Source organism: Colossoma macropomum, unplaced genomic scaffold (genome assembly GCF_904425465.1).
Source record: "Colossoma macropomum unplaced genomic scaffold, Colossoma_macropomum, whole genome shotgun sequence".
Classification (NCBI taxonomy): Eukaryota; Metazoa; Chordata; class Actinopteri; order Characiformes; family Serrasalmidae; genus Colossoma; species Colossoma macropomum.
Genome location: NW_023494788.1, coordinates 8,928,565 through 8,953,452, shown reverse-complemented (window position 1 = coordinate 8,953,452; position 24,888 = coordinate 8,928,565). Strand labels below are relative to the sequence as shown.

The 24,888-nt window shown below is 41.0% G+C and overlaps 1 protein-coding gene across 2 annotated transcripts in view; it reads right to left on the bottom strand.

Moving 5' to 3' along the window:
* met (MET proto-oncogene, receptor tyrosine kinase) overlaps window positions 1-24,888 on the bottom strand; it is a 57,314-nt gene that overhangs the window by 20,236 nt on the left and 12,190 nt on the right. For both annotated transcript variants that reach the window (XM_036568264.1, XM_036568265.1), the window contains exons 3-11: window positions 16,228-16,419; window positions 11,070-11,204; window positions 9,797-9,976; window positions 8,570-8,730; window positions 7,570-7,672; window positions 7,229-7,365; window positions 6,977-7,141; window positions 5,912-6,017; window positions 929-1,147 (exon numbers count right to left, since the gene is read on the bottom strand). In XM_036568264.1, coding sequence (XP_036424157.1) covers window positions 929-1,147; window positions 5,912-6,017; window positions 6,977-7,141; window positions 7,229-7,365; window positions 7,570-7,672; window positions 8,570-8,730; window positions 9,797-9,976; window positions 11,070-11,204; window positions 16,228-16,419 — 1,398 coding nt within the window. The remainder of the gene's footprint in view (window positions 1-928; window positions 1,148-5,911; window positions 6,018-6,976; window positions 7,142-7,228; window positions 7,366-7,569; window positions 7,673-8,569; window positions 8,731-9,796; window positions 9,977-11,069; window positions 11,205-16,227; window positions 16,420-24,888) is intronic.

The following is a 24,888-nucleotide window of genomic DNA, read 5'->3' as shown; positions in this document are numbered from 1 at the left end:
ACCATAATCAGCTACAGTACAGAGAGCACTGTGACATATTTCATGCATTAGTGGTTCTAAAGAGACAGATCAATGAGCAGAAATAACACAGTCTTACTGTTCATTCTCCTGACGAAGTTTCTAAGTGTATTATTAGTCTCTGATATTCTACAGAGTATAAGACAAGCTGCCAAGTGCAATTTTCATTTCTACAAACAAGGTCCTGGCATCCAGCAGCAAATGTAAACAAACAAATTACATGGGAATGACTGTGGTGGCATGATCGCAACTTAATTAGATCCAAAATAAATGATAACTGCTCTCGTTCCCATTACTGTTAAATACACCCATTCAGTGGACATGTTCCATAATTTCGGCCTTCAAATGTGTGTTTAAAGGGACCAGTGCCACACGGATGGGATTTGATTCTGAAGAAAAAACAGGATCTCATCTAAACCCCCCTCCACTCAACAGCTGCACTGGACCAGTGAGTGGCACTGCTAGAAAAAAAATCCTCTCGTGCTTCATTGTTAAAAACGTTGAGTTTTTCACCCGGTTTCCCTCGCTAATGCAAAGGATTCTCACCATTAATGTGTCAAAGGCTGGAAGCTTGAGGAGCTCAAGAACAATGAGGGAGAATAGAGGGAATATGGAGGGTAGAGGGTCAGCAGGTCCGCAATGGGATACAAACTACATTTCCTGTTTGGTCTTAGTATTGTTTCCTTCCACATCAGTGAGTGCAAAGAATCGAGGTGGGCTTGCGTGAATGTGTGTAATTGTGTGCATGTAACCTTTTTTAAGAATATGAGTAAAAACCCTGCTTTGGTATGTCTGAGTTTGTGTGTATGTGTTCCCACACAAAAAAATCTGGAACATATAATCAACATAGAACAATGTAGGCATGCAAGATTCTATCTGCCAGGCAGTAGAAAGTGTCTGGCTCTCTTACCTTAATCTCCAGCACGCTCTTACTGCCTCTGGGAGTCAGCGTGGGCTTCTGAAACTCCTCAAACTTGGGGTCTTCCACATAGGTCAAGTCATATTCCCGTGTTAAGAATCCATCGAGCACAAACTTCATCTTAGTGGCGACCGGAGGCCGAATATTCAGGCCTTTAAGTGAAGGAGTGATGCAGACGATGGTCAGCTTGTCTTCATCCTGTGTGCACGTCTAGGCACATTAAACACAAACAACAGAATTAAGTCACATCCTCAGCGCCAAGCTCAAAACCATGTCTAGGCTAGTTACTTTCACTCTGCATATCAACTCATAAAAGTGCTATTTTTTTCCCAATGTACTAAGTGCTATTCTCTAAATAGGAATTATGCAGCATCTCTGTTGCATTTGCATTGAAACTCATAACATATAAGCCATTCTGTATGACATCTTAACTCACTCATGACAGCATGAGAGCCAGCATTTATTAAACCCTGCTATAAGACCTATTGCTGTCAGATGGTGCGCTTCATTTACAACTCAAAGAAGACAAAGCCATGCCAGAGCACACGCTGCTTTGACATTTTCATAATGACTTCATAAGCCTCAGGATATTTATGCAAGCAGTAAGCATACATTCCACAGGCAATGAAGCAGGTTATGAAAATGATGCTATATCAAATAAAACGTGGAATATTCAGTGCACTGGATCCAGATGAGAAGCTGCTTCTTGCTTGCACTGAGTTTCAGCAGTGCTGGTATGTGGAGGATAATCTTCAGGAAAAGTGAACAGGGATTCTTTGTGCGCGTTGGGGTCCAACTCCAAACACTATGTGAGTTATGACTTGGAGGCTCAGCAGATGCCAACAGTGACTCTATTTTTTGGCAGCTCTCTCCAGCCCATCACACCTCCTGTCCGTGCTGCGTTCTCCTCGGCCCGTAAGAGTGCTGGATGGTGGCTGGCTGTTTCACTTTATGCCTGTCATATTCCTGCCACTCATACTTAATGTGAACGTTGTGTTTTCTCTCTGGGTTTATGAGGCCTGGAGCTTCAAGCACATCCTGAAGCCTTTGATGGGATTATTTTCAAGCATATGCGCTGATAGTGCTCAGTGCTCTCTGCTCCAAAACTATCAGAATGCAAGTTTCAGTCCAGCTCTCTGGAGCTACTCCTGCAAATGCGCATGGTAGATTTGCTCTGACTGCCTAAAAACAACTCTGTCACTGCAGTGGGTGAACTCCCCATAGAGAGCCAGACCATGGTAAATATTTGCAGTGTGGTCAGAACCATTGATGTAGCATATTTATCTACTGCACCGAAGAGACAAACATGACCTTGAGTGGAGAGTAAGATTAGACACAAAGTACGAGTTCAGCAGGAAAAAAGTGAAAAGCTTGTTTCAAGAGCATTTTAGAGTCTCTGCATTTACTCACTAACATATGAAGTACTTAGCAAAAGTTTTTATTTGTTTATTTAATTTCCAGCCAAAATGGTTTATTGCCACTTAACTCTTCCATCCTTCCATTTTAAAACCAAGTTATAGCTGTGTCCTCCCAACAAAAGCTGTTCCGAAAGGTGTCACTGACAATATGCTCCCCTTCAAAAAACCACTAACGTTCACACAACACATTAATCAAACACAAACACACTTTCTTCCTTATGTGCATCTAACATTTCTGACAAGACTACATACTTGTATAAGGAAGGAGAAAGTCAAAGGAAATTAGTTTCCAAGCCTGGAGTGATTAAAATGATTAAAATATACAGAAAAAGTGGTACGCCATGCAAGTCCTGGGAGATCACCACAACTGTCACCATCAGATAAACAGCACTTAAAGCTTTCATCTTTGAGAAAGAGGAGAATTTAAGTGTTTCTGTCCATTCTTTCACTGTGAGACAACTGAATGCTTTGGGTCTTAAAGAATGTGTAGCTGTCGGGAAGCCCTTAGTGAGAAAATTAAATGGACAAAAAAGAAGAAAAGCACATCAAAAGTGGACCTCTGAGATGTAGAGTAAGGTTATAGGGACTCAATCTAAATTTGTAAATGGGATTACTTGGATCATGAGAAGCAGAGAATGTAACCAACTTTTAAGTCTGAACTTTGTAAGCATGCAGAATTCTTTGAAAAAGTGAAAGAACCTAAAATGAATTGAAGTTCATATAAGGCAAAGGATGAACACACTAAATACTTAAAACCTTGACATATATGCAATCTTCTGTTTTCTCTTTTTCTGATGCTGAAGAATGAGTAGCTTGCACATGTGCTTAAATGTTGATGGTAAATTAAATAAATGAAACAGTGTTGCTGATTTTTGCGGTGCTGTAAGAGGCCGACATTGCACCACAATGTGAAAGCCTTCTAAATTACATGTTTTCTCAAGTATCTCAGTTAAAGCCAGCATAGCCACAGTTCCGTTAACTGTGGTAGCTACTTCCTGTCAACAGTTTCCCCGTCCTCTCCTCTCCAGGTCTCGATTGAGCAATATCACAGATGGAAGGCAAACGCCTACTGCTGACCCTGTTAATTAACATGAAAGCACACACTTATTCTGCGTAACCCCTTTCAAATTAAAGAATTAGTTAAGAAACTGTCTGTACAACTGAACAAGGTTCATGTATCTTTAAACAATAAGAAGTAAACCCTTTACTGATTCAGACAGAGGAGCTGCACTCTGGAGGGAGTCAGATATTTCTAAAGCTGAAGGGCTTCAGTCTGTCTCTGTGTCGCTGCTTGACAAACACAGCATTTAACAGGCTGGATTAAGTGAGATAACCCACTGCTGATTTAGATGTACACAGAGGGGCCATATTGGTGGGGCGAGTCAAACATGTCTGAAGCTGATTGGCTTCTCTGGCTCACTGTTTGACAAAAACAGTGTCTGACTCTTTCGCCTCACAAAGGATTTTATGGTTGGATAACCACTGCTGAAGAAAAGAGATAAACAAAGCAGGAGACACTGAAAGCGTCTTTAGATACCATCAAAGTTAGTTACATGAGAAACCACATATAATATCAAAGGACAAATTATCAGTGTAACAAAACACCTAAACAACACCAGTGGAGGCAGGTCAACCAGAACTGGAACTGTATGTATACAGATTCTCAAACCACTGTCGAAAAACAGGCAAAATGCACTGCTTTAACATCAGAGATATCCATCATGAAGATGTCCTACAGAGAGGATTAGAGCAGATGAGTTCCAGACACTCAGATGACCTCCTGGGCACCACCAGACTGGGCAGGAAAAAGAGACACCCACATTACTGCCTCCTCTACTGCATGGACATGCTGTTTATGAAGGTTTGAGATGAGAAAGCCAGCTCTGGCTTGTATTGGTGTGTGCAATTCGACCCATTATGGATCTTGAAAACAGGTGGCTCTTCATCTAGACACCCCACTGAGGACTTTGAAGCACAGAAGGAACCTGTAATCACCATTAACCCGCTTCACAATAGCTTCATAGATGACGAAGTGAACTTGAATGCTTTTTACATCATCCGGAATCTTCTAGGATCCATGACTGAGAAAGATGTCCTCCAGGAGGCCAGGAACCAGAAGGAAGTGAGATCTTCTGCTTTTTAAAGGTTTCTCTCTTTTCTGAAAGATGCCAGCCTTTAGCAACAAGTTGCAGCCTGTAAAAAATGCCTTTTATGTTGGTGGGAAAGCTGAGATTGGCTGAGCCCTGGATTTAGCAGAGATCGCAGTAGCAGATATGGAAGAAAGCTCTTGAGATTTTTCCCCCTGCTGATTTTGCTGGGGCACAAATTCAACTTGGTTGATTGCTCTCCCTCATTTTTGTCTCTGGGGTTCTTCTTGTGTATGGATACAAAACCCACTGATGATTAGCAAAGATCCAGAGAACTCCTCTTCTGCAGATACACAAGAGGCCTGTCACTGACCAGAACGAAGGCTCTAGCCCACAAGAAACGAAACCTGAAACCCCAAACCACATCTCTGTTTCCACCATTGTAGAGCTAACCTCAACATAACGGATGACAGGTCCACTCAGGTTACGTGACTGAGGCAGACTGAAGACAGGAAAGACTTTTCTTCTTCCATGCAGCCTCCCAATAAAAGCGCAAAAACAATAAAACACTTGTTCTTTATAGTTCATGGTGGGAGTATTGGACCCCACACTGTTTGAGGTAAAGAATTTACAGTGCAACAGCTGTGGAGTCATACTAAATCGTTAGTAAGGATAGCGTGACTTCTATTGCATGGAATCACAACATACTGTCTACTGTTTGTCTGTTATATTATGAACATAAGCAGCAGGTAATGCATAGAATCTCAAAGAATATTCTTCTGTGAATTGCGAATGTACTGGCTTGTGTACATCACTTGGTAATTAACATTTCAGCTATAAATTGCATAGTACGGCGGTCAGGACTGACAGCAGGAGTGTGTTATGTGTCTGTAGCCATTTCTAAGAAGAACTGACTGAAATATAGATTGCACTTGCACTGAAATATAAGGTGGCATCACTCTAAGGCCACTTTCTCTACTACCTGATAGAGCTGAGACCAACTGCAAATGACTCAGAGACTACTCCAGCTGGAACAGACCAGAATCATATGAGATGTCACGTCGGGATTTTCCCTTTGGTGACTATGAAGAAAGATGAGATGCAGTACATTATAATTACACGACCATAAAATAATGACTTCAGCTGAAGTTCAAGTAGCGGTCACAAACATTTGGTCCTGACTGGGCATTTTAGAGCACTGAGAAGCTGCAGACTCTTTGAGATTTTGCTGAGAAATCAGGTGAATAAACAGGTTGGCTTCCACACTTGGAGCCAGAGGTGATGACTATATGGAGCGTTAAGCGTGGCTTTTCCATTTCCTCTTCACATCTGCCGCTCCAGCACTTTCTTTTCCTTCATTCTAAAAGCTTTTTCCCTTACAGTGGAGTTAATGGCAATAACACCTGTGTGACATGGTCAATGTTTTTTTTTTTTTGACAAAGTGTGCGTACAGCGCAACAGAGACTCACCACGTAAACCTCTTTGTCCTTGGTGAAGGGAGGGCCGCTGAGGACCATCTGAGGCTGCATGGCTGAGTGGAGGTAGACGCCAGACGCTATCACTGTGCTGCCTCCGCTGTAGGCACATATAAACACACAATATTAGCAAACCCGCTGTCGTATGCACACTCATACGGATTTCCTGTCAACCCCCCTCCACATGCTTAATGTATCCCAGTCCCCAAATCATTCACTTTACCTCAATGGCTCATTCACTCTGCCTCCCATTCTGTCTATTCATTCTCTCTTTATTTATCCCCAGAGTTCTTGCTTACTTCCCCTGTCTTACCTCCTTCCAACAAATCCTACTCTGTTCATTTTCACTTGTCTTTCCTTTCGCTTAATCCTACACTAATAATCTTCACCCTTGCTCCCTCTCTGCACAGTACTTCCTCTTCAAAATCTCGCCTCCATCATAGTGGTGCAACCATTCGTCCACCTGTTGTCTTCCCATCTATGGTTAGCCAATTGCTTTGCCAGACTTTTTTTCCCAAAAATCTCTCTCCTTTACACCCACTCTGTCTTCTGCAGCAGTCTGTTTGCCCAGTTTCCTTCCCTGCTCTATCTCTGTTCATACTTTTCATTCCACCTCCTGTTCAAGTTCAGTTTCATATGGTTTGGCACATATTAGAGAGATGAACAACACACAAATGCACTGAGTGAATCTATATAATGGGAAAGTCAGGGGTTATATGAGTATAAGAATACAATAAATCAGTTAGCTAAAGCCTAAGTTCTAAGCAACAGTGTGGGATTTTAGTAAAACTGACTACGGGTTCTTGTATTCAGAAATCTACAAAATCAGAGCAAGGCAACAATTACCCACTTCAGCTTATTAAGTATCATTAAGGCCACTTTATTGTTCTAAAATGATAATAGCTGTTAACCCCTAGGCTAATTATTCAGCTGCTAATCTTCAGGTTTATTATCCATTAACTATGACAGTGAACAACTAATGTGTGGACCCTTAGGGTTTAAGGAGCTAAAAGCCACTCTGTTGAAATGATTTTAATAGCAATGATGAGTGGGACCCACCTGATGAAGGAGCGTGTGGGCTGGACACTGTGGATGAGTGGGTCCTCATTGTAGGTGTAGTTGGCAGGAGCTTCACGGGTCACTCCATCGATACGCAGCTGCACTTTGTGCTGGGATGGCGAGTGTTGAGATGGAGTCTGACAAGTCAGCACGGTAGCTGATTCACTAATGGAAGAAAAGGACACAAGTGACAAAGTAGCACATATTATCTTACCTTTGTATACCGAGTTTAAAAGTTTTACAGGTTCTCACGTCTGAATTTCACAGGTGGCACTTCCAATTGTAACCTTTCGTGAGCTCCCACTGTTCAGGTACAATCCCGTAATGGTCAGCGTGGTTCCACCAGATTTAGGCCCAAACTCAGGGAAGATTCCTTTAATAACAGGGTTCTGGAAGAGTAAAATGAGGACCAACCCTGACCTGAATATGCATGTAACGTTAACCTGTAACAATGCATGTATTAAGTCAACTGTGCATCATGTTTATGCTGAGGAAACCGTTGTAGTGCTGCTGAAATACTACAGAATATATGTAGTACTGTTGATTGATATTTGTGTCAGACTGCTAGTGTTGTGCTTTGTGAAGACTCTTACCACAAATGTGAAGCCCTTGATCTGCCCCTGCTCCTTACCACTGCGTACTCTAACCCATGGGTCAGAACTGGACACATTCACATGATCGAGGCCACAAACCAACCTAAACACAAAGACAAAAACATCTCCCACAACTCAGACAATAAACAAGTTATAGTTTGTGTGCTTGTGGAGAAAGCAGGCTATTAGTGCAAGCTAATTTACTAATAACGAGCATACTACTGTGCACAAACAACACAGGAGCTATTCTATCAGGGAAATTTCTCCTCGTCTCTCAACAATGGGGCGGCTGTGGAGTGTCGTGTCCGGAGGCACAAAGGCCCTTGAATAGAGTTTGGTGTATTTTTGTTAAGCTAGTTGGGTACGCAAGAACAAACTGCACAATGAAGCACTTTTTGGGCCACTTTAACATGGACCACAATGCTGGGAACCAGGCTTGGTGCTCCTCTAAAGTTGCATTTCAGGGTGTCTGTGGGGTAAATGATTTTCCACATAAAACAACAGAACTCCAGACGAGTTTACAAAGACTAAAGCATGGTACTAGTCATATATGAAATTATCATGTATCAGTATGATCAATTTTACTTCAACACATCATTTATTTTTTGGCTTTGAGGACTTTAATTGTCCAGTTGGCTCAGCTGATTAATAAAGCTGTTTAGAATGTAGGGCTGTGTTAAAATCTCTGGCTAGGGAAGACAGCTAAGGCACATCTTGGTGGCTTTAACTCATAAAAAAAAAAATTCAAGAACTTTCAGTGAACCACCCTTTTTCATTGCAGTAATAAGAAGAACTTAATCCCTTAAATGGCCAGAGCCCACCAGCCAGCCAAAAAATTTATTACACACTTTTATAACCTAAAAATAGCTCAGCCAGTTTGCATTAAAGTCCCTTTAGTTACTGAATAATAAGCCTTAATATGTAATACGCAAGGGATTTAAGGGGTTAAACACATCTAATTCTTTCACCTGGCATCAAAAATTCTAGCTCAGTGACTTACCGATGGTTGCTACTGTCCTTCTTGGTCAACCTGCACTTTGCTCCAGCCACCTCAATGTCAACAATACTGGCATTAAATCGATCTTTCTTACTGAAGCCAAAGTTTTTGCCACAGATTGTGATGTTGGTGCGGCCTTTCAGTGGAGCGGTGGTAGGAAAGATCTACAAAAAGCAGACACAGAATTTTGTTCATATTTGTTAATCATGAGTCTTATCTCATGTTGTGAATTATCCGATGTAGGAACATTGTATAAAATAATAGGTTACATGTCTCCCTACAACATGTTGTTGGCTTCTGACAATGATTTATTTTGGCAGAGTGGCTGCTACAAAGGCAACAAGTCTTCTAGTATGAAGTAAAGCCAATAAGACGTTGCCAAGCTCCAAACAAAACAGCAGCATGTGGCCCCCAGTTATTTTGGTTCTCATGCTAAAAGTGGCCTTCAAGTTGGCCACTATAAAAGGGTTTAAAAACCACTGCTTTGTGTTTTAAACTGTGGATTCATTGACCTGAAGGAGATCTCCTTGTGCGAACACCGCTTTGTGTGAGTCATTTCCTAACTGACATTTTTTTTGTTACAGTGTACCAGGATGGATGCAATGGCATCACAACGGCTGTGGTTTAAAACCGCTACTGCTTTATATTTTTTGCCAGTTATTCTGAAGTGCATCAGGGATTTTTTAATGCCTGATATTTTTGCAAACATCCAGCACTGCCAAACATGCTCACACGCATAATAATAACATATATGGATATGACTAAGTAAAATTAAAAATATTAGATACGTGAGTTTTTATTCCTATTTTGCAATATTTCCATTTACATCAATATTACTACCACATTACCTACATCATTCATCATTCACTGGGTGCTCAAAAAGGATAAATACATGACCACATAAACACACACACACACACACACACACACACACACACACACACACACACGCACACACACACACACACACACACACTTACTCAGGAGAATTCTACAAATGAACACTTCTTGATATTTAGAATCAATTACAACCTTTAAAACGAGACCAGAGGTCTCTAAAAAATCTTGCGTCACTACAGATAATACTGGAATGTTTAAAGCATTCAAAATCAATGAAGGTCAGAGCTTCATCTGTGGTCTCATTCCTTGAAGCACTTATTCTATTAGCTTGATGCTATTGTCTACTTAGTAACCATAGCAATAAGGTTTGTGGTTGGGCAGGGCGGTTACCTCGTTGATGAGAATGGGGCAGGAGTCTTGGCTCCAAAGGTAAGTCTCACACTGAGCTGACCGAGTGCAGAGGTTTCTGTTCCTGCACCATCCGCAGCCCATGAAGGACGGTGCCAGGAGACATGAGCTGCAGTTCCACAACTGCTCACAGCCTGGACCAATCACAGGCACTTTAGACACCTGCAAGACAGAAAGAATTAGACAGTGTTATTTCAAATATATGCATATGAATATATTTTTAAAAATTCAAAATGCCAGCTGCTGTTTACACTGTCAAAATTTCATAGCAAATGGGCCAATAGAAATGGTCCAAAATGAAAAAATCTTAAAATCTTGTTACATATATGGTGCAAAAACCTTCTTCTTATTTCTTTGCATAATTCAAAAGTCTAAGTACACTTTACCTTGCATTAACATTGCATGATGAACTACTAATAGAAATTTCCAATTCAAAATAATTGGAAAATCTATCTTTTTACATTAACAATGTTTTGTCCTTCTCCTATAAGGTTATTGTTTTGAAGATACAAAGTTTTGTTCTGACATTGATGATGTACTGCACTGATGTGATTTTTCTAGTATTGGCTCTGTACTTCAGTGCACAGGGCCTAACATGAAACAATGCAGTAAAAATGTCAGCTTTATTTCAAGCATTTTTACATCAAGATTGGCTGAGCCTTGCAGGAATGCATAGCCCTTTCACCTCAGCAGAATTGCAATTAAGTGTGCAAAGCAGGATACGATCCTAAATAAACTGCCATATTTTTAGCATTGATTTTCTAATTCTTTGCAATTTATGCCTGCATAGAATCTGTATGACACTATGTATTTTCTGTAGTGAGGTTCTGCAAGACCTTCAGTTCCTGCTTGTTTTGAGGCCCTTTTGCATTTGGTCTTGTCTTTAGAAGGTGAAATGCTGCTCGGTGGGGTTCAGGTTATGTGGCTGATCAATAACATTGAACTGTTTAGCCCTGTAAATTTCTATATGAATGTTGACAGGTTGTCTTGCTACAAGATAGAGCACTTATGTTGTGTAGACATCTGAACAAAATACCGCTGCACTATGTGACAGTAATATGCTGGCAAATAAGACTGCATTTCAAAGCAACTGGCCTGACTCAGTAGGTCAAGTAATGTGGCCTCTCTTTCTCTCTCTCTCAACACACACACATAGACACACAGTCATAGCCAGTTTACAACTTCTCTCTGATATACTGACGAATTATCAGAGCTTAGTTCCCACAGAAATGCTAAAAACACCCAAGATTTTCACCTTGTTTCCTGTGACCAGCAGTACGGCGGCGTCTGGTCGCTGTGGAGACAGCAGGGCCACCTCTGAGGACACGGGAAGAGCGTCCAAGAGGAAGTCCACATGCGGCTCCGTGTTGCCAAAACGGGAAACCACCACCTGCGGAGGATGCCAAAAAACAACAGGAGTGACCTCTCACATCCAGTCCTTTCAAAGCACATTCACTCTTTACTGTAAATGGCTTCATTCTCGTTCAGTCAGTGCTATAGTAAGAATGATGGTAAAATTTTCCTTGCTGGTTATATTTACAAGGAACAGTGATGTAAACGACTGTCTTCTGCAGAGGCTGACAGAGAATTAGCTATTTATTTTCAGGTATTGCCTTTAACACTGCCAAAATCAAAGGCTAAGTTTGTAATTTAGGCCTAAAATAAATATTCAATGAGGTCAAGGCTGTTTCAGAAATCCATGTGTTTTTTTTTAAAGTAGGTCATAAAATGTTAAATTACAGATCGTGCCCTGGAACTTTCCTCAGGAGAGAATCCGAATCAAAGGGCAGAGGAATCCAGAGGCAATCGCTGTAAAGGGACAGGCTCTGTTTGCTATGGATCCTGTAATAACTGCTGTTTTGCTTCTTTCAGTAGAAGATGACAAATTGAGGCATGATGACTGCGGCTGATGGCAGGGAGTGGGAGCAGACAAAAGTCATAGCTTCAGGCAAGAGAAGACGCAAAGACTGCTGCTGATGTGGCATGTTGAGAGGTGTTGGAACACTGGCTCTGTCTCCACACACCTGGACTAACATTTATCATCTGCAATTACAGGCCTCTAAGCTAGACCGAGTCTGAATAGTGTATTAGAGAGTGTGCTCCATTAATGATAACAAGATCCGTGCTTCAACACACCTGGTCTAAGTGCATGGTAAGCCTAGTGTGGTGTTGGTAGCACATTTAGTGGGTAGAAAGTGCACAGTGGTAGAGAAAGAGCCTGTGAAGTACTCTGGTTTTGTGTAAGACTAGAAAGTCTAGAGGTGCAGCTGCAGTGCGTGGTTTCATGTTTTCCCTGCTTTAACACACCTGAACTCATTAGCTAATTATCAGACCTTCTTGAGGTGACTTGGGTGAGTTAGAGTAGGAAAAACATGAAACTCTGAAGCCTGGGTATGTCTGCAGCAGTGGAGTTGGGAAACAGTGGTCATGTCTTGAGGCCAGAACACACCAAACTCAACAAACACTAACCAAAGTTTGGTACACCCTACTTTTGTATGAAAGGCTATAAAACATTCTCTCTGCATTTGCACTGTACTAAAATGTTTTCCTTAAATTACACTGCTCAAGAATGTTCTCCCAGCTCACAGTATCCTAGAATGTTCTATTCACTTGGGTTATCCGTTCTCATTCTAGAACAGTATAATGGCCAAAGCACAATGACCCAAAAAATTCCCCAACACCAATCTTTCTAATAATGACAGCTGGCTTTTACACAAGCCAAATTAACGAGTGTGAATGAGGGACTGCGTTCTACAACAATGTGAATTGGTGGACATTCTAGAACATTATGAATGGGGATGGGATATTCTAGATCAACGTGCATGGGGATAACATTCTGAAACATTATACATTTGAAAGAACACTCTAGATCAGTGTGCATGAGGAGAATATCCTAGAACACTGTGAATGGGGGAGAACATTCTAGATCAGTGTGAATGTGGCAGAACATTCTGGAACAATGAGGGAGGCATTCAAGTGACTCCTCACAGTCCTACACAGCTACTGTACACCAAACCAATGCTTGGATGTGTTGGTGTTTGATGGAGAATACTGGGATGGTGTGCTGTGAGCTGAAGCCAGTTAGCAAGTGCCAACAAAAGAATGTTGGATTTTGTTGTGGAAAGTTTGAATCCTGATGATGCCATAGTCATGACCGGCCAGATGTCCAAGAAACTGGCCCTGCTGTCTGGCTGGGTTAGTTTCTCTCTTTCGTGTTGATCATAGGCCTTGTTCACACTTGGTATTATCATCTGTCTCGAGTGATCTGATCAGTAAGAGGTACAGCTGTTTACCCCTCCAGTGTGGTTGGGTGCAATCAGATTTTGCGACAGGAGGAACGGTACCACACCCTTTTACTTTGTGAGTTTCTCACTGCATTCATTGTCATACAAAAATGTCCTTGTTTGTGTAAATGTAAGGGCTAGAAATGTTTATATCATTTGGATCGCTAACGAAGAGGATACCAAAAAATAAGCTACACAGCTGTTTTTGTCTTTGCTGTGATGATGCATTTCTTCAATGCTGTTGAGGACGCTTTGATTCTCTTTAGTGTTCACAATACAAATTTTATGTGGTCTTATGCATGCCTGCACACCTCTGAAGGTCGTCTCTGAGAAGCACTGTACCCTGTTCACACCTGTACTTAGCACTGTACACTTAGGATCGGATCACCCAGGATGCATGTTAATGCAAGGTGTAAACAGGGCCAAAGTCATGTTAGCATTTACGTTTACATTTATGGTATTTGGCAGAAGCTCTCATTCAGTCATAGCGACTTCAAATTTGACCATTTCACACAGTTAGGTGAAGGTAGTATTAGGAGTCTTGCCCAAGGACTCTTATAGGTATAGTGTAGAGTGTTAGTCTATTGCAGGCCTCGTAGGTCAAGTATAGAGAATGGCACAGCTAGCTATTTTCTCTATCAAAGTCCAGCTGCATATGATGTTGCTTCAGGGACAACTCAAAAATGTGACTGGTTACATGTGTCGCCTTGTGTGGAAGCTTGAGTGTCACTGTCCCATACTGGTAGCTTCTGTGCAATAGAGGAGACCTAGAGAGTGGGTACATCTATACTTAGTTTTCTGTGTGTTCCTTGGTGTTGGCAGGTAAAAAAATGTGTTTGAGATGATTATGGTATGACAAACTGTTTGTGCAGACTCTTCTATAAAGATTTTGTCCCCTAATTAGACAAACGTTTGACACATTCATTCATCCAGAGTAAGCCTACTGATTTCAGACACAGTAGGAGTGGAGACTAGTTTATCAGCTCAAGTTTTACATCTCTTGCAGTGATGCTTATGGTCAGATTAAATCTGACAAAGCCTTGGAAAATCAACAAAGCAGCTCTGGACAACAGACAGAGGCCTCACTGGACAAACATGATTTGCTACATTCGCCATGAAGAACATATGGACCATGTGGACTTTGAAGTGAAGTTTCCAGTAGCAATAAACCATCAGAGGCAATAGAGCCCCAGTAGCAATCCGGCTAAGCCCTGCCAAATTAAGCTGAGACAATCCAGAAAATGGATATAAATGAGCAGTTATTGTGGGAAGAATGCTGCGCACTCAAGGGAGAAATATATGAAGCAGAGCACTAATAACCGTGTGAATTACAGCTTATTGTGCTTGTAAGGGAAGTCCTGCTCAGAAGCACAAGGCTAGGTGTTGAGTCTTTCTCACTGACAGGGAGAGAAAGAAACACTTCCTCTCAGAATAAGGGTCTCTGGGGCTCTCTCTGTCAGAAACACGCTCAGAGGAAGACTTTCTCTTCAGAAAACACACACATAACATTTATGGGAGCTTGAAGATTTAACATTCACACAACAATCAGTGATATTTTGCCCTTCTGCCCTCATTTTGGCCTCATTCTCTTGACCAAGATCTGTTTGTCTCCTTCCTTTTTTCTATCTCTATCTCTTATGGTCCTTGAGTGGGACAGCTGGGCTACCGCTTGCCCGTTCCCAGGCCTCAATGTCGAGACAAAAGGGGCGAGAAACAGTCGAGGGGAAAAAATGCAGAAAAAAAGAGAACGAACGACAGCTGCAACTGTTCCAAGAAAATGCCGTGTGAGGACATGTCATCGAAGCCCAGTGCTTACTATTAACGCTCCGTTCAACTTCTCCACTCCATTTCCGTGCAGCTGTCACCTTCTCTCTGCACTAGTCATTTCTCAAACACTCTCTTACCCTATTTACAAAACATGAATGGCAGCCTCTGGAAAGATATTCTGTCTTAGAATCAACCAAAAGCAGCAACTGTTTTTGTTTTGTTTTATGTATTTCAGTGCTGTGTCGACGAATGAGTACGGACACAGCAGAGATTAGACTGGTGAATCAGAATACATGCATGTGAAGTGCACTCTCACAGTTAACACTGATAAGCAAGCAGGTATGTTTGAACAGATGTGTGATGAGCTGGAGTTTCTGGTAAAGTGCTTGAGAAGGTCAGAGGTGACTGCGGTGCAAACAGGAAAAGGCCGTGTTCTCCAAAATGGTCCTGGCACCTGCACGTTCATTCTTCAGGCCATTTTCACTGGTCACGTACCAGCATCCTGCCCATTTACTGCACACATACAATAACATGGGGAAATGCTGCTGGCCACTTCATGGCTCTGGAAGAAATATCTAAAGTGCCTTTGGGTTTTGGCCTATGTAAATGACCATTTTCTGTGCGTCCAGTACTACATATGAACATTCTAAGGAAATGGTTTCTCAGGGGAAATTTAAAATCAACTAACATGAATGGATTTGATCCCAATCCAAATGAAAAGTGCTTATTTCCTCCTCTTACATCCTGATTCATGCATCAGAATTTGTTATTGCTTCTCTCAACAGAAGAATTGGGAATGAATATCAGTTACAAAAACATTAATTTAACCATGAAAATTCCAGGCTTTTTACATCTTAAGGCTGTTATTCATTAATTGCACGGACTACAGTGCAAACTGGTGTAGCTATTCTTAGGTTATATTAGTGTGTAATAAACATTTGGATCCATTTAGTGAGTTAAAGAAGCTATAACATAAAAAAAACAGATCCCTGCAGTGCAGCGGCTGGAAGTGGCTCGAGGAAGTGACGCAGAACTGGGCCAGAGAATGGTGCAATGTTTAATGCAAAAATAAAACGTACACAAATGTAGCTAAAAAGCCAGACATGTTTGCTTCTTTAGTTTTGCACTGGAGCTATAAGGCAATTGTAGTTATCAGCAGCATGTTAAGTGCATGTCTAAATCACCACATACTTGCCTCAATTTGCCTCAAAGTTGACCAAACAGTCTTGCTTATGTGGTTTCCTCCGGTGCAAAACTGAAGAAGCAAACTTTAGACACCAAACATACTGTGGTAGATTACTTATGGAGGATGTGGAATATGGTATTTATTAGTTTTGGCTTTTGTTGCTGTGTATTTTTCACCTGGATAACCCTCCCTTCTGCAGTCCCCAGCGTAGCCACAGTGTGGTTCTGCATGGGCACCACAGTAATGGAGGTGAGGAGAACATTCCGGAATCGGCCGTTAAACCAGTCTTTACGTGGGTGCGTCCTGGTGACCTCCAGCCTGTAGCCCTTCTCATGTTTTCCACAGCCAAACGAATCACCTAAAGAGCTCTAAGGAAAAAAAAACAATAATTATTATCAAATGCAAATCTATTATTTTGAACCATGCTCTCATGTTAAGTTGAAAGACATTTTGAGCTCACAGCAAACAGTGATACCTCTGAATACCAAGAATTCCAAATGCTGGTGGCTACATAACAAGTATGATCTAATAGAGCTGTGCTCATGACATATTCAGCAGCACAAGTGTTAAACTGGCAGAGGCCTTCATGGTCTTCAAGTCCACCATGGCAAATGCATTTAATTGTTAAGACTGCTTGAGGAATGATGGAGGCAGCCTCGGAACAGAGAAGAGCTTTATGGAAACTTGGCATCTACTGTTTCATATAGCCTAATGTCAAAAGGAGCTAAGCTGTGTGTCTTCTCCCAACAGAGCTCGGATCATCCTTGCCGCATTCGGACGGCTGCGCTCACAGATGGCAGAAATTCATGAGAAACTCGGTGGAATGTGGAACTCTCCTGCTGCTCCTCTAGAGCTTTCACTCAGTCCAGCTTTCTTTGGCTGTGATCGCCACAACCTGTGGAGCTTGGTGGCTCATCTAGTGTTTCCTACATAGTTTGAGGGAGAACTGAACCAGTTCAGTCTGGTCTCTCAGTGTTCACTGAGTAGCTTTTACCAAACTTGTGGAAAGTCAGCCAGGTCGTTCTAGCTAGAACTAAATGTCCATGTTTACTTTGTAAGACTCCGGATCAGCAGCTATTAAAGGTGGAGAAAGAGGAGATTTCAGGCCTACTCTGTGATCAAGCCTCAGGGTCACAGACCCTAGCATGAAGGCCAAGGAGTCATCAATAATTAATGAAACTGGAGCCTGGCACTGCAGGGCATGACTAAAGGGCCCAACCAAAAGCAGGGAGCAGGCGGTTAATGATTAAGAGGGGGATCACAGCAACTCTGCTTAGCTGGTGTATTGTTACGCTGTATAATGGCGGCGGTAGCACAATTACAATGAAACACACACACGTGAGTTTAAATAGGCAGAAGAAAGTCAGTTTACCCCCCATACCAGCCAGAGGGTGTGAAAGAGAGGAGAGAAAGCTTCGATACAGGCAACAGTACTTAGACTACCAATCCCATAATTCTCTCTCCCTCTCTCTCTCTCTCTTTTCCACGGTGAATAAGACATATGAGTCACAGCCATGACTGCACTCAGAGTGAAACCCAGTTTTATTTGAGGGCATGTCTCAAAGGGAAGCTTTGAAGCTGTAGAGAACAATACAGCCGGGTGATAAATCAGGCCAGAGGACCACTGGGCCCTGCTCCCATTACAAACTCGAGTGGGCTCACTCTCACTAAGCCAGAGCCAGCCAGGGAGACACTTACTGCAGGTGAGATCGAGGTGGCTCTCTGCCCATCCCTTGGTGGACTGGCGGCATCATGATATCAGCCTTTACAATACTGATACTGCAAAATCCATTAGCCCAACCTCAGATGAGAATCTTTAACAGTGTCACAAATGTTCCCAGTGTATTTTTAACACATCTAGAAATTCAACTCAACTGATTTTAGTTTTTTGTTGTTATGCCAAATATAATGTACAAGTGTACAGTATGTTTGAAATGTGCAACATGCAATATCACAGTTGCATAAAAAGATGCAGAGGCCACCTTTACAGTGCAAGTGTGTAGTAAAACGAGTTCCTGCAGTTCTCATGTGTATTATTAATGTGCCATGTGCATTTTTACCAAACACAGATATTCGAGATGAGAATATTAAAATATTGAAAAGCACATAATACCTTGCAATGTAAGTGCAACATGGTATTTTGTCCATAATGTGCAGCCATGCTGGAGAAACACTATGGTGAAAGAGATATAGGAATGTGCACAGGGGAGAGCACCAGCTCTGTTATGATATGAGGTGGAGAGAGACATGAGTGAGAGGAGGTGCAGCACAGTCAGACACTGTGGATAGGCTGCTTTGATGTGTCTTCAGCCTCATAAGGTTTGCTTTTTGGATTGTGCATACAATCCAGCCAGTGATCCATCATACGACAACACGACTGCTGCTTTGACCTGGACACAAGCATACAGTCACTGTTGGAACAAAACTTTGTATTTCTGTTATTGCTGTTTTTCATTTTTTTACGTAATTTTATAAATACTCTTTGCTTTTTTACATTGTGTCAAAATGTCCAATGGACCGATAGAAATGGCCCAAGATTACTTCTTGTAGTGGCCCAAAATCTTCGTATGGAAACTAACATTGAAAGTTAGGGACCTTTTTTTCTTCTATGGTAATGTTACTTTTTTGTTGGAGTGGAACTCCATACAGGTCTCCCTGAGGTTTGCTCACTTCATGAGAAGATTTATGCATGTCTTAAAGCACAAACAAGGCTGTGAATAGTATTTTCATAGCCAATAAACATTAGTTGTGTGGTTGATAGACGTGGATGGAAAAATCTGAAGGAATTAAATTACTGAAAAAAGAAAAATACAAGGATCAATGGTAGAAAGTGAAAACCCTGAACAGTGTTTTGACAGGCTTCAGCAGCTATTACCATGAGCCCTTCTCCACTGGCCTAGAGTCAGGGTCTGTCCCACAGGGCCTAATGTTGTCAAAGCACTAAGGGGTTTCTCCAGGTTATGAGGTTATGTGTGCTTTACTGGCGGCCTCATCTTGCACTCCCTTTCTCTCTTTCCTCCACCATCTTTTCTACTATGGTGCTTTTCTTTGCCTTACCGTGACTTCACAGGTGATTTTTTTTGTCTTTCAAATCCAAAAATCGTGTCCTCCAGCAAAGTGTTATTACAGTGATGAAAAGCAAGAGCTGTGGTAAAGGCAGCAGCAGCTCAATTGTGGCTCTGGTTCAGCGTTTAAAGCAGCTCGTATTGTGTCCAGCACAATGGTAGGGTGATAGGGTTACTGAGACCAACCTTTGGTGTTTTACAGCTTTATGGCCTTTGGCATCACCTCAGTGTGCCTAATCTGAGTGTAAGGAGATCAGCAGGCCAAAATGTCTCCTCCACACGCTCTCTGCTTCCCCTCAGGCTGAGGTACAGTGAGGTACAGTCTGCTACAGCCGTGCACAGAGCTGAGGCCACTCGGGCTCAACACTTCAGCCCATCAGCTGCCCTTTGACTAAAATAACATCACCTTTGACCCCATGCAGCATGTGCAGCCTGTGCATGTGTTTGTGTGTAGTAGTAGAAGTTCTAATTGTTAGAACGGGGGCCCCACCTGCACTTTGTAAAGCATGTCACAGAGCAACCTGACTCTGGTGGTGGTGAAGTTTCTTGGATTTCTCAGTCGTGGGGATAAGCAGTGGTGGGTAATTAGAGAAGCTGGCAATAAAGTCGGATTAGAGCCCGGCACCATGCAGGGGGCTGGACCAGTGATTGCAGTCTTAAAGTCTACACAAGATCTAAACAACTTGAAAAAACCTACAGCAAACATATTCAGAATAACATCTACACTGCTAGAAATATACCCAGATCACCTTTCAACAAAACTGAAAGGATATACTGTGCTGAAAACTAGGAAAAGGTGATAACAAACACAAAAAGAGAACAACAGAGAACAGTTGGTCATCTAAGGCAATTAATTTAATATTTTTTAGCTATATTTATCCCTTTTGTGAATTTTTTTGGCATTTCAAAAACTGAGGCTACAGACGGTGACACTGTGCTAGGCTTTCAGCTTTTGTTTTGCTATGTTCACCATATCAAGCAGGGTGATGTGTTTTCAAGTGATATCAAGCCTGTAGCAGAGAGGTTTTTGGATGTTGTACCTGTTGATACTTCGCATGAACAGTGATTACAAATCACTTGTCTAAAGTCCCTCACAGAAACTATGGAATACAAACACACGGCCAACATTTTCACTGTTGATCTGCTGCTGCTCAAACTGTTCAACCGGCGCAAAAAAGTATGTGAGAGTATTTCTTAATTTCATTACTATAAAAAGTTGCCAATATTTTGTCATGGTCTGTACATTAAAATGCTTTTGGCAAGGCTCAGGAAATTACAGCACAAATAACAGTGGAACAGATGGGGGGGCACACAAGGGAACCTAGTAAATTACTACATACAGATACACACAGATATTATACATATGTCAATAATAAAATGTGTGCAATACCAAACCAACTGTACTGTGGCAGTGCAAAAATGTAAACTAAATAGCACTGTCTATACAGCGGCTTAATGATGGTCCATGTAGACAAACACAAAGGTACAGAGTGTGTCTGTAGCTTTAACTATAAGGTGAATAATACAAAAGTATTGCAAGATTTTTCATTTGTTCTTCCTAATCTCTTCTCTGTGTTCTTTCAGGCTCTTCTCCCTCCCTCTAACTACCCCCCCCCCACTTGACTCCTTTCAACACTCAAGTGATACATCAGCAGAAGGCTTTGTTCCTTGCTAAAGTTTCCTGCTGAGTAACATGGCCCAGTCCAGTTAAACAGCTCAACATGCCCCATAATCATATAATTCAACAGTGCACTTACATTATACTCCACAATAAGGTTAGATGTTTTTCATGTTCCCTTCAGTAGTCTATACTGCTGAAAATAATAAGTCTAATACTTCAGACTGAGCTAACAGATGATGAAAGCTGACACTAATTGGAGGAACTGTACAAAAACAGTCTTAACTATGGAAAATGTTCAAAACCACATTTTTAATATACTGCGACAGTCCTTCAAGTAGGACAAATGCTGGAGTTGCTTTTCGACTTCTTAACCAAAACATCAGTCAAGTGATACAGAGTGTCTCCAACATATTTACAGACACACTCCTGATCCTTGCACATCAATCCAATTTGAGAAACAGGCGAAAATAAAAATAGAAGATAATTTAATGTGGAATCACTCCATAAAGCCAGCCTCTCATTATTTACTGCCACAGTGTATATTGGTTTGAAGCATTAGTGGAAAGTGTCCATTCATTACAGCAAAACAAGATGAGCCACTGTTAAAGGATTCCTCCTTTCCACAACCATGTTACAGCACACAGCCAATACGGGTGGCGATGGGTGTGACCGAAGGGCAAAAAGCACATCCCTAAAACTAACGTAGTATTACGACCTTTCAAAAGATCAAACCCAGCACTGAAAACCAGAAAATAATCAAAAAAAGAACCTTCGAATGTCTGGTTTGCAGCAGCCCAGAATAATCAATTCCACTCTTTACTGTGAGGACTTGGCAGACGGTGTTTCTCTCTGATGATCTCACGGTTCATGTCTGATGGTGCAAATTTGAGTGCCTTTGAGTGAACAAACCAGACACACACAGAGCAGATTCTTCTTTTGATAGTAAGTGTTCTGTTCTCAATTTTGGTCTGATACTTTGATTTTTTTGTGTGTGGATTTAATCTTTTTAAAAAGAGCCAAAAATCTGACTATGATCCTTACTATGCAAAAACACATATCAGGGATCACTGCTGTTTTTTCAAGACACTTCATTACTCTAAGACACAATAGATCTCAGTCTTCTACTGTATTCTAAGTAATCTCCTGTAATATAAGAGCTCATTAGAGAAGCAGCTATCTAAACCAAACAAGGGTATTTAAATAAGATCTGACAAAGAATACAGTGTTTTATGCAGCGTGGTGTCAAAAAAGACACTTAACACCCTTTAAATGGCCTCTTATCAGTGTCAGGTAGATGGGGGTGCTGGCAGCGCTCCTCTCTGTGGCTAAAGCAGCAGATTCTGAGTGAGACAGGAGCGTGTTGGTACTCATGCCAGCGTGCAGACTGTAGCCGGATAGGACAGAGTTCACTTCAACATAACCAAACCTGGGAGGGACCACACGAGCAGTGAGCAAACAACAAAGCCAGAGAATGTATGATTTATGGGGATGATTAATGTGTTCATTTCTCTTAACAAATCAATAATTTGCTGTAAGTTTCTTCTACAAATGTTTTTAACTAGTAGTTTACTGAGTATCATGAGTTGTATGAGTAAGGCTACCAGTATTACACAATAAGTAATATTGGTAACACTTTATGTGGAGTGGTCCTTTGCATATGTTTAATAAACTCTTAACAGAGTATCAGTAACACTTTAACAACATATCAGTGAAGTAGCAGCAGTGAAGCATCTGAATACATTGAAGTAAATATCTTGTAGATGTTCTGTTGATACATTACTTACATTAAGTAGATGTATCGTTAATATGTTACTTCTATTACGCAAAACCTAACATTACCCAACCTTACCCAAAACCTGACCCTAACCCTGGTCCTAATCCTAACCCTAACCTTAAACTCAACCCAAAACCTAATCCTAACCTTCATTTGTTTTTGACATGTTACTGAGAATCTGTTGAGTGTTTGTTTCATTTAAAAAGACCACTCAAAATAAAGTGCCACCATAATATTAACGGGCCTGTCACAATCATTTAATTTTACCTGATTACATGTCATATAAATAAATGCAAATGAATTATTAAATTGCCATTCCACCTTTTTTGGATTATCAGTTATTTTGTTTTCTATTTTATTATGTACAACTTTTTACAATAAAAAGCTAAATTACTAAATAACTACTTTATTTACTCTTTAGTGTCCCCTTTATTTTAAATACAGGGCATTAAACAATGCCATACTACTATATGATTTTTACAAAAAAATGTCACATGTACTGTTTTTATTCAAGGGCTCAACTATTAAAGTACAAGCCTAAAGCAACAAAATTGGCTGATTGTTTTTTTTTTCTTTCCAACTGTCTTTATTTAGTAGCTCCAGTAGCATAGGCAGAAATAAAATTTTGGGTAGGTCCCCTAGGTAGAATTTTTAAGGATATCTTTTTCAAACGCACTATGTTTCTATATCACAACATCATGCTATAGTCTACTGCTGACAGCAGTGCAGTCATCATCCTGCACAATCCAATGCTTCCACCCTATAGTCATACAAAACAATAACAAGACGGTACATGTCAACCAGAATGCAGGATTCCCATAAATCCAACCATCACAGTAACACCCTTCACTATAAACCATGCATTCACACACCACAGCCACAACTTTTGCCCACAAAAAATAGCTCAAATCGAACAGACACATGCAAAGATGAGGAAAAACAACACAGCGTCTTTAAAACTTCAAGCACCCTAGGTTAAAATATACTGCCATGGCAGTCATACAGGCCATTCTGTCTTACCTTTGATGACTCAATGCATTGAAGCAGACATTTGTTTTGACATTTCAACAAACCCCAATTTATCTCTTGAAGTAAAAGAGTACCAAACTCGCAGATCACTGACAACAATGATTGGGTATGACTGGGGAGGCCTGTGATCTTACCTGTGGCTACATGCCAACTGATGACAGGCAAAGCTCAGGCTCAAACAATCAAACATTAATCAGTTCTGCCCTCTAAAGGCATTATTAACAAACATCAAATCAATAAATTTTACTCACCACTGCCCTCTAAAGGTGTTAAAGCACTAAGATCAAAGACCCATAACAGGTCTCCACTAATGTGATTTCTGCTTTATTTTATTCACATGTATTTGCCTGAATCCAACTGATGAAAACACACCACATTCACATTTTTTTTGCTGCAACATAAACACAAGTGCAGTGTTGCCTACACATAGGCTATATTTGGGCGGCACCTCCAAGAATATTGATGACCACTCAAGTATATTTTGGACCACTTCAACAATTTTCAGTTTTAATTTTGACCCATTTGAACAACTTCCAAAATATTTTATACTGTTATGTTTAAACAAGGGCACAGCATAACTGGAGTAGCATAAGATGCAATATCAGTGTCTTGTGTTTCAACATCTCTGTGGTTCAAAGAGTGGCACGTTTAATAAAAAACATTCAAGTATAAAATCAATAGATAATATACAACTCATTTCTGATACTTCTCCAAGGTTTATTTCTGACTTCTGGGAAAGACTGTGCTGGTGAAAGCTTACATCTGTGGAAAATTATCATGATCAGCTTAAATAACTGTGATCAGGTGATTACGTAATAATTGTGACCGGCCAAAATAATAATAAAAAAAATGAACAGAAAATGCTCAGTCTAAAAATCGGATTTGAAGTCTTAGTCCATGTAAAGTTGAGCCACACAGCTTACAAATTCCAGTCATAGTTCTCGTTCAAGAAGAAGCACAGCAAACAGGTGGTATCCTTTACTTTTTATGATATACCCTCTAAGCACCAGCCAGCTATTATACTAAGTGCATAAATCCACGCAACAAATGGGAAACAAACATGGCTGTAATGTGTGAAGCACAGAACGGCCAAGAAACAATGGATCATTGTGCAAAGTTTTCACACATGTAAAACCACTGGAAACTGGCATCTCATGCTATCGTCTTTTTTCACGCTTCAGAAGTCTTCAGGGATCATGTTCAGAATAAGGCATTATAAAAACACATCTGTTTGTTTTCTGACTTTGAAAGTAAGGGCACAGATCCAGCCTCACCATGGGCCGGGAAGAGTGCTCTGTTTTGGACATCCTGAATTCAACACAACGGCAAGAGTCTCTGTTCTCAGTTT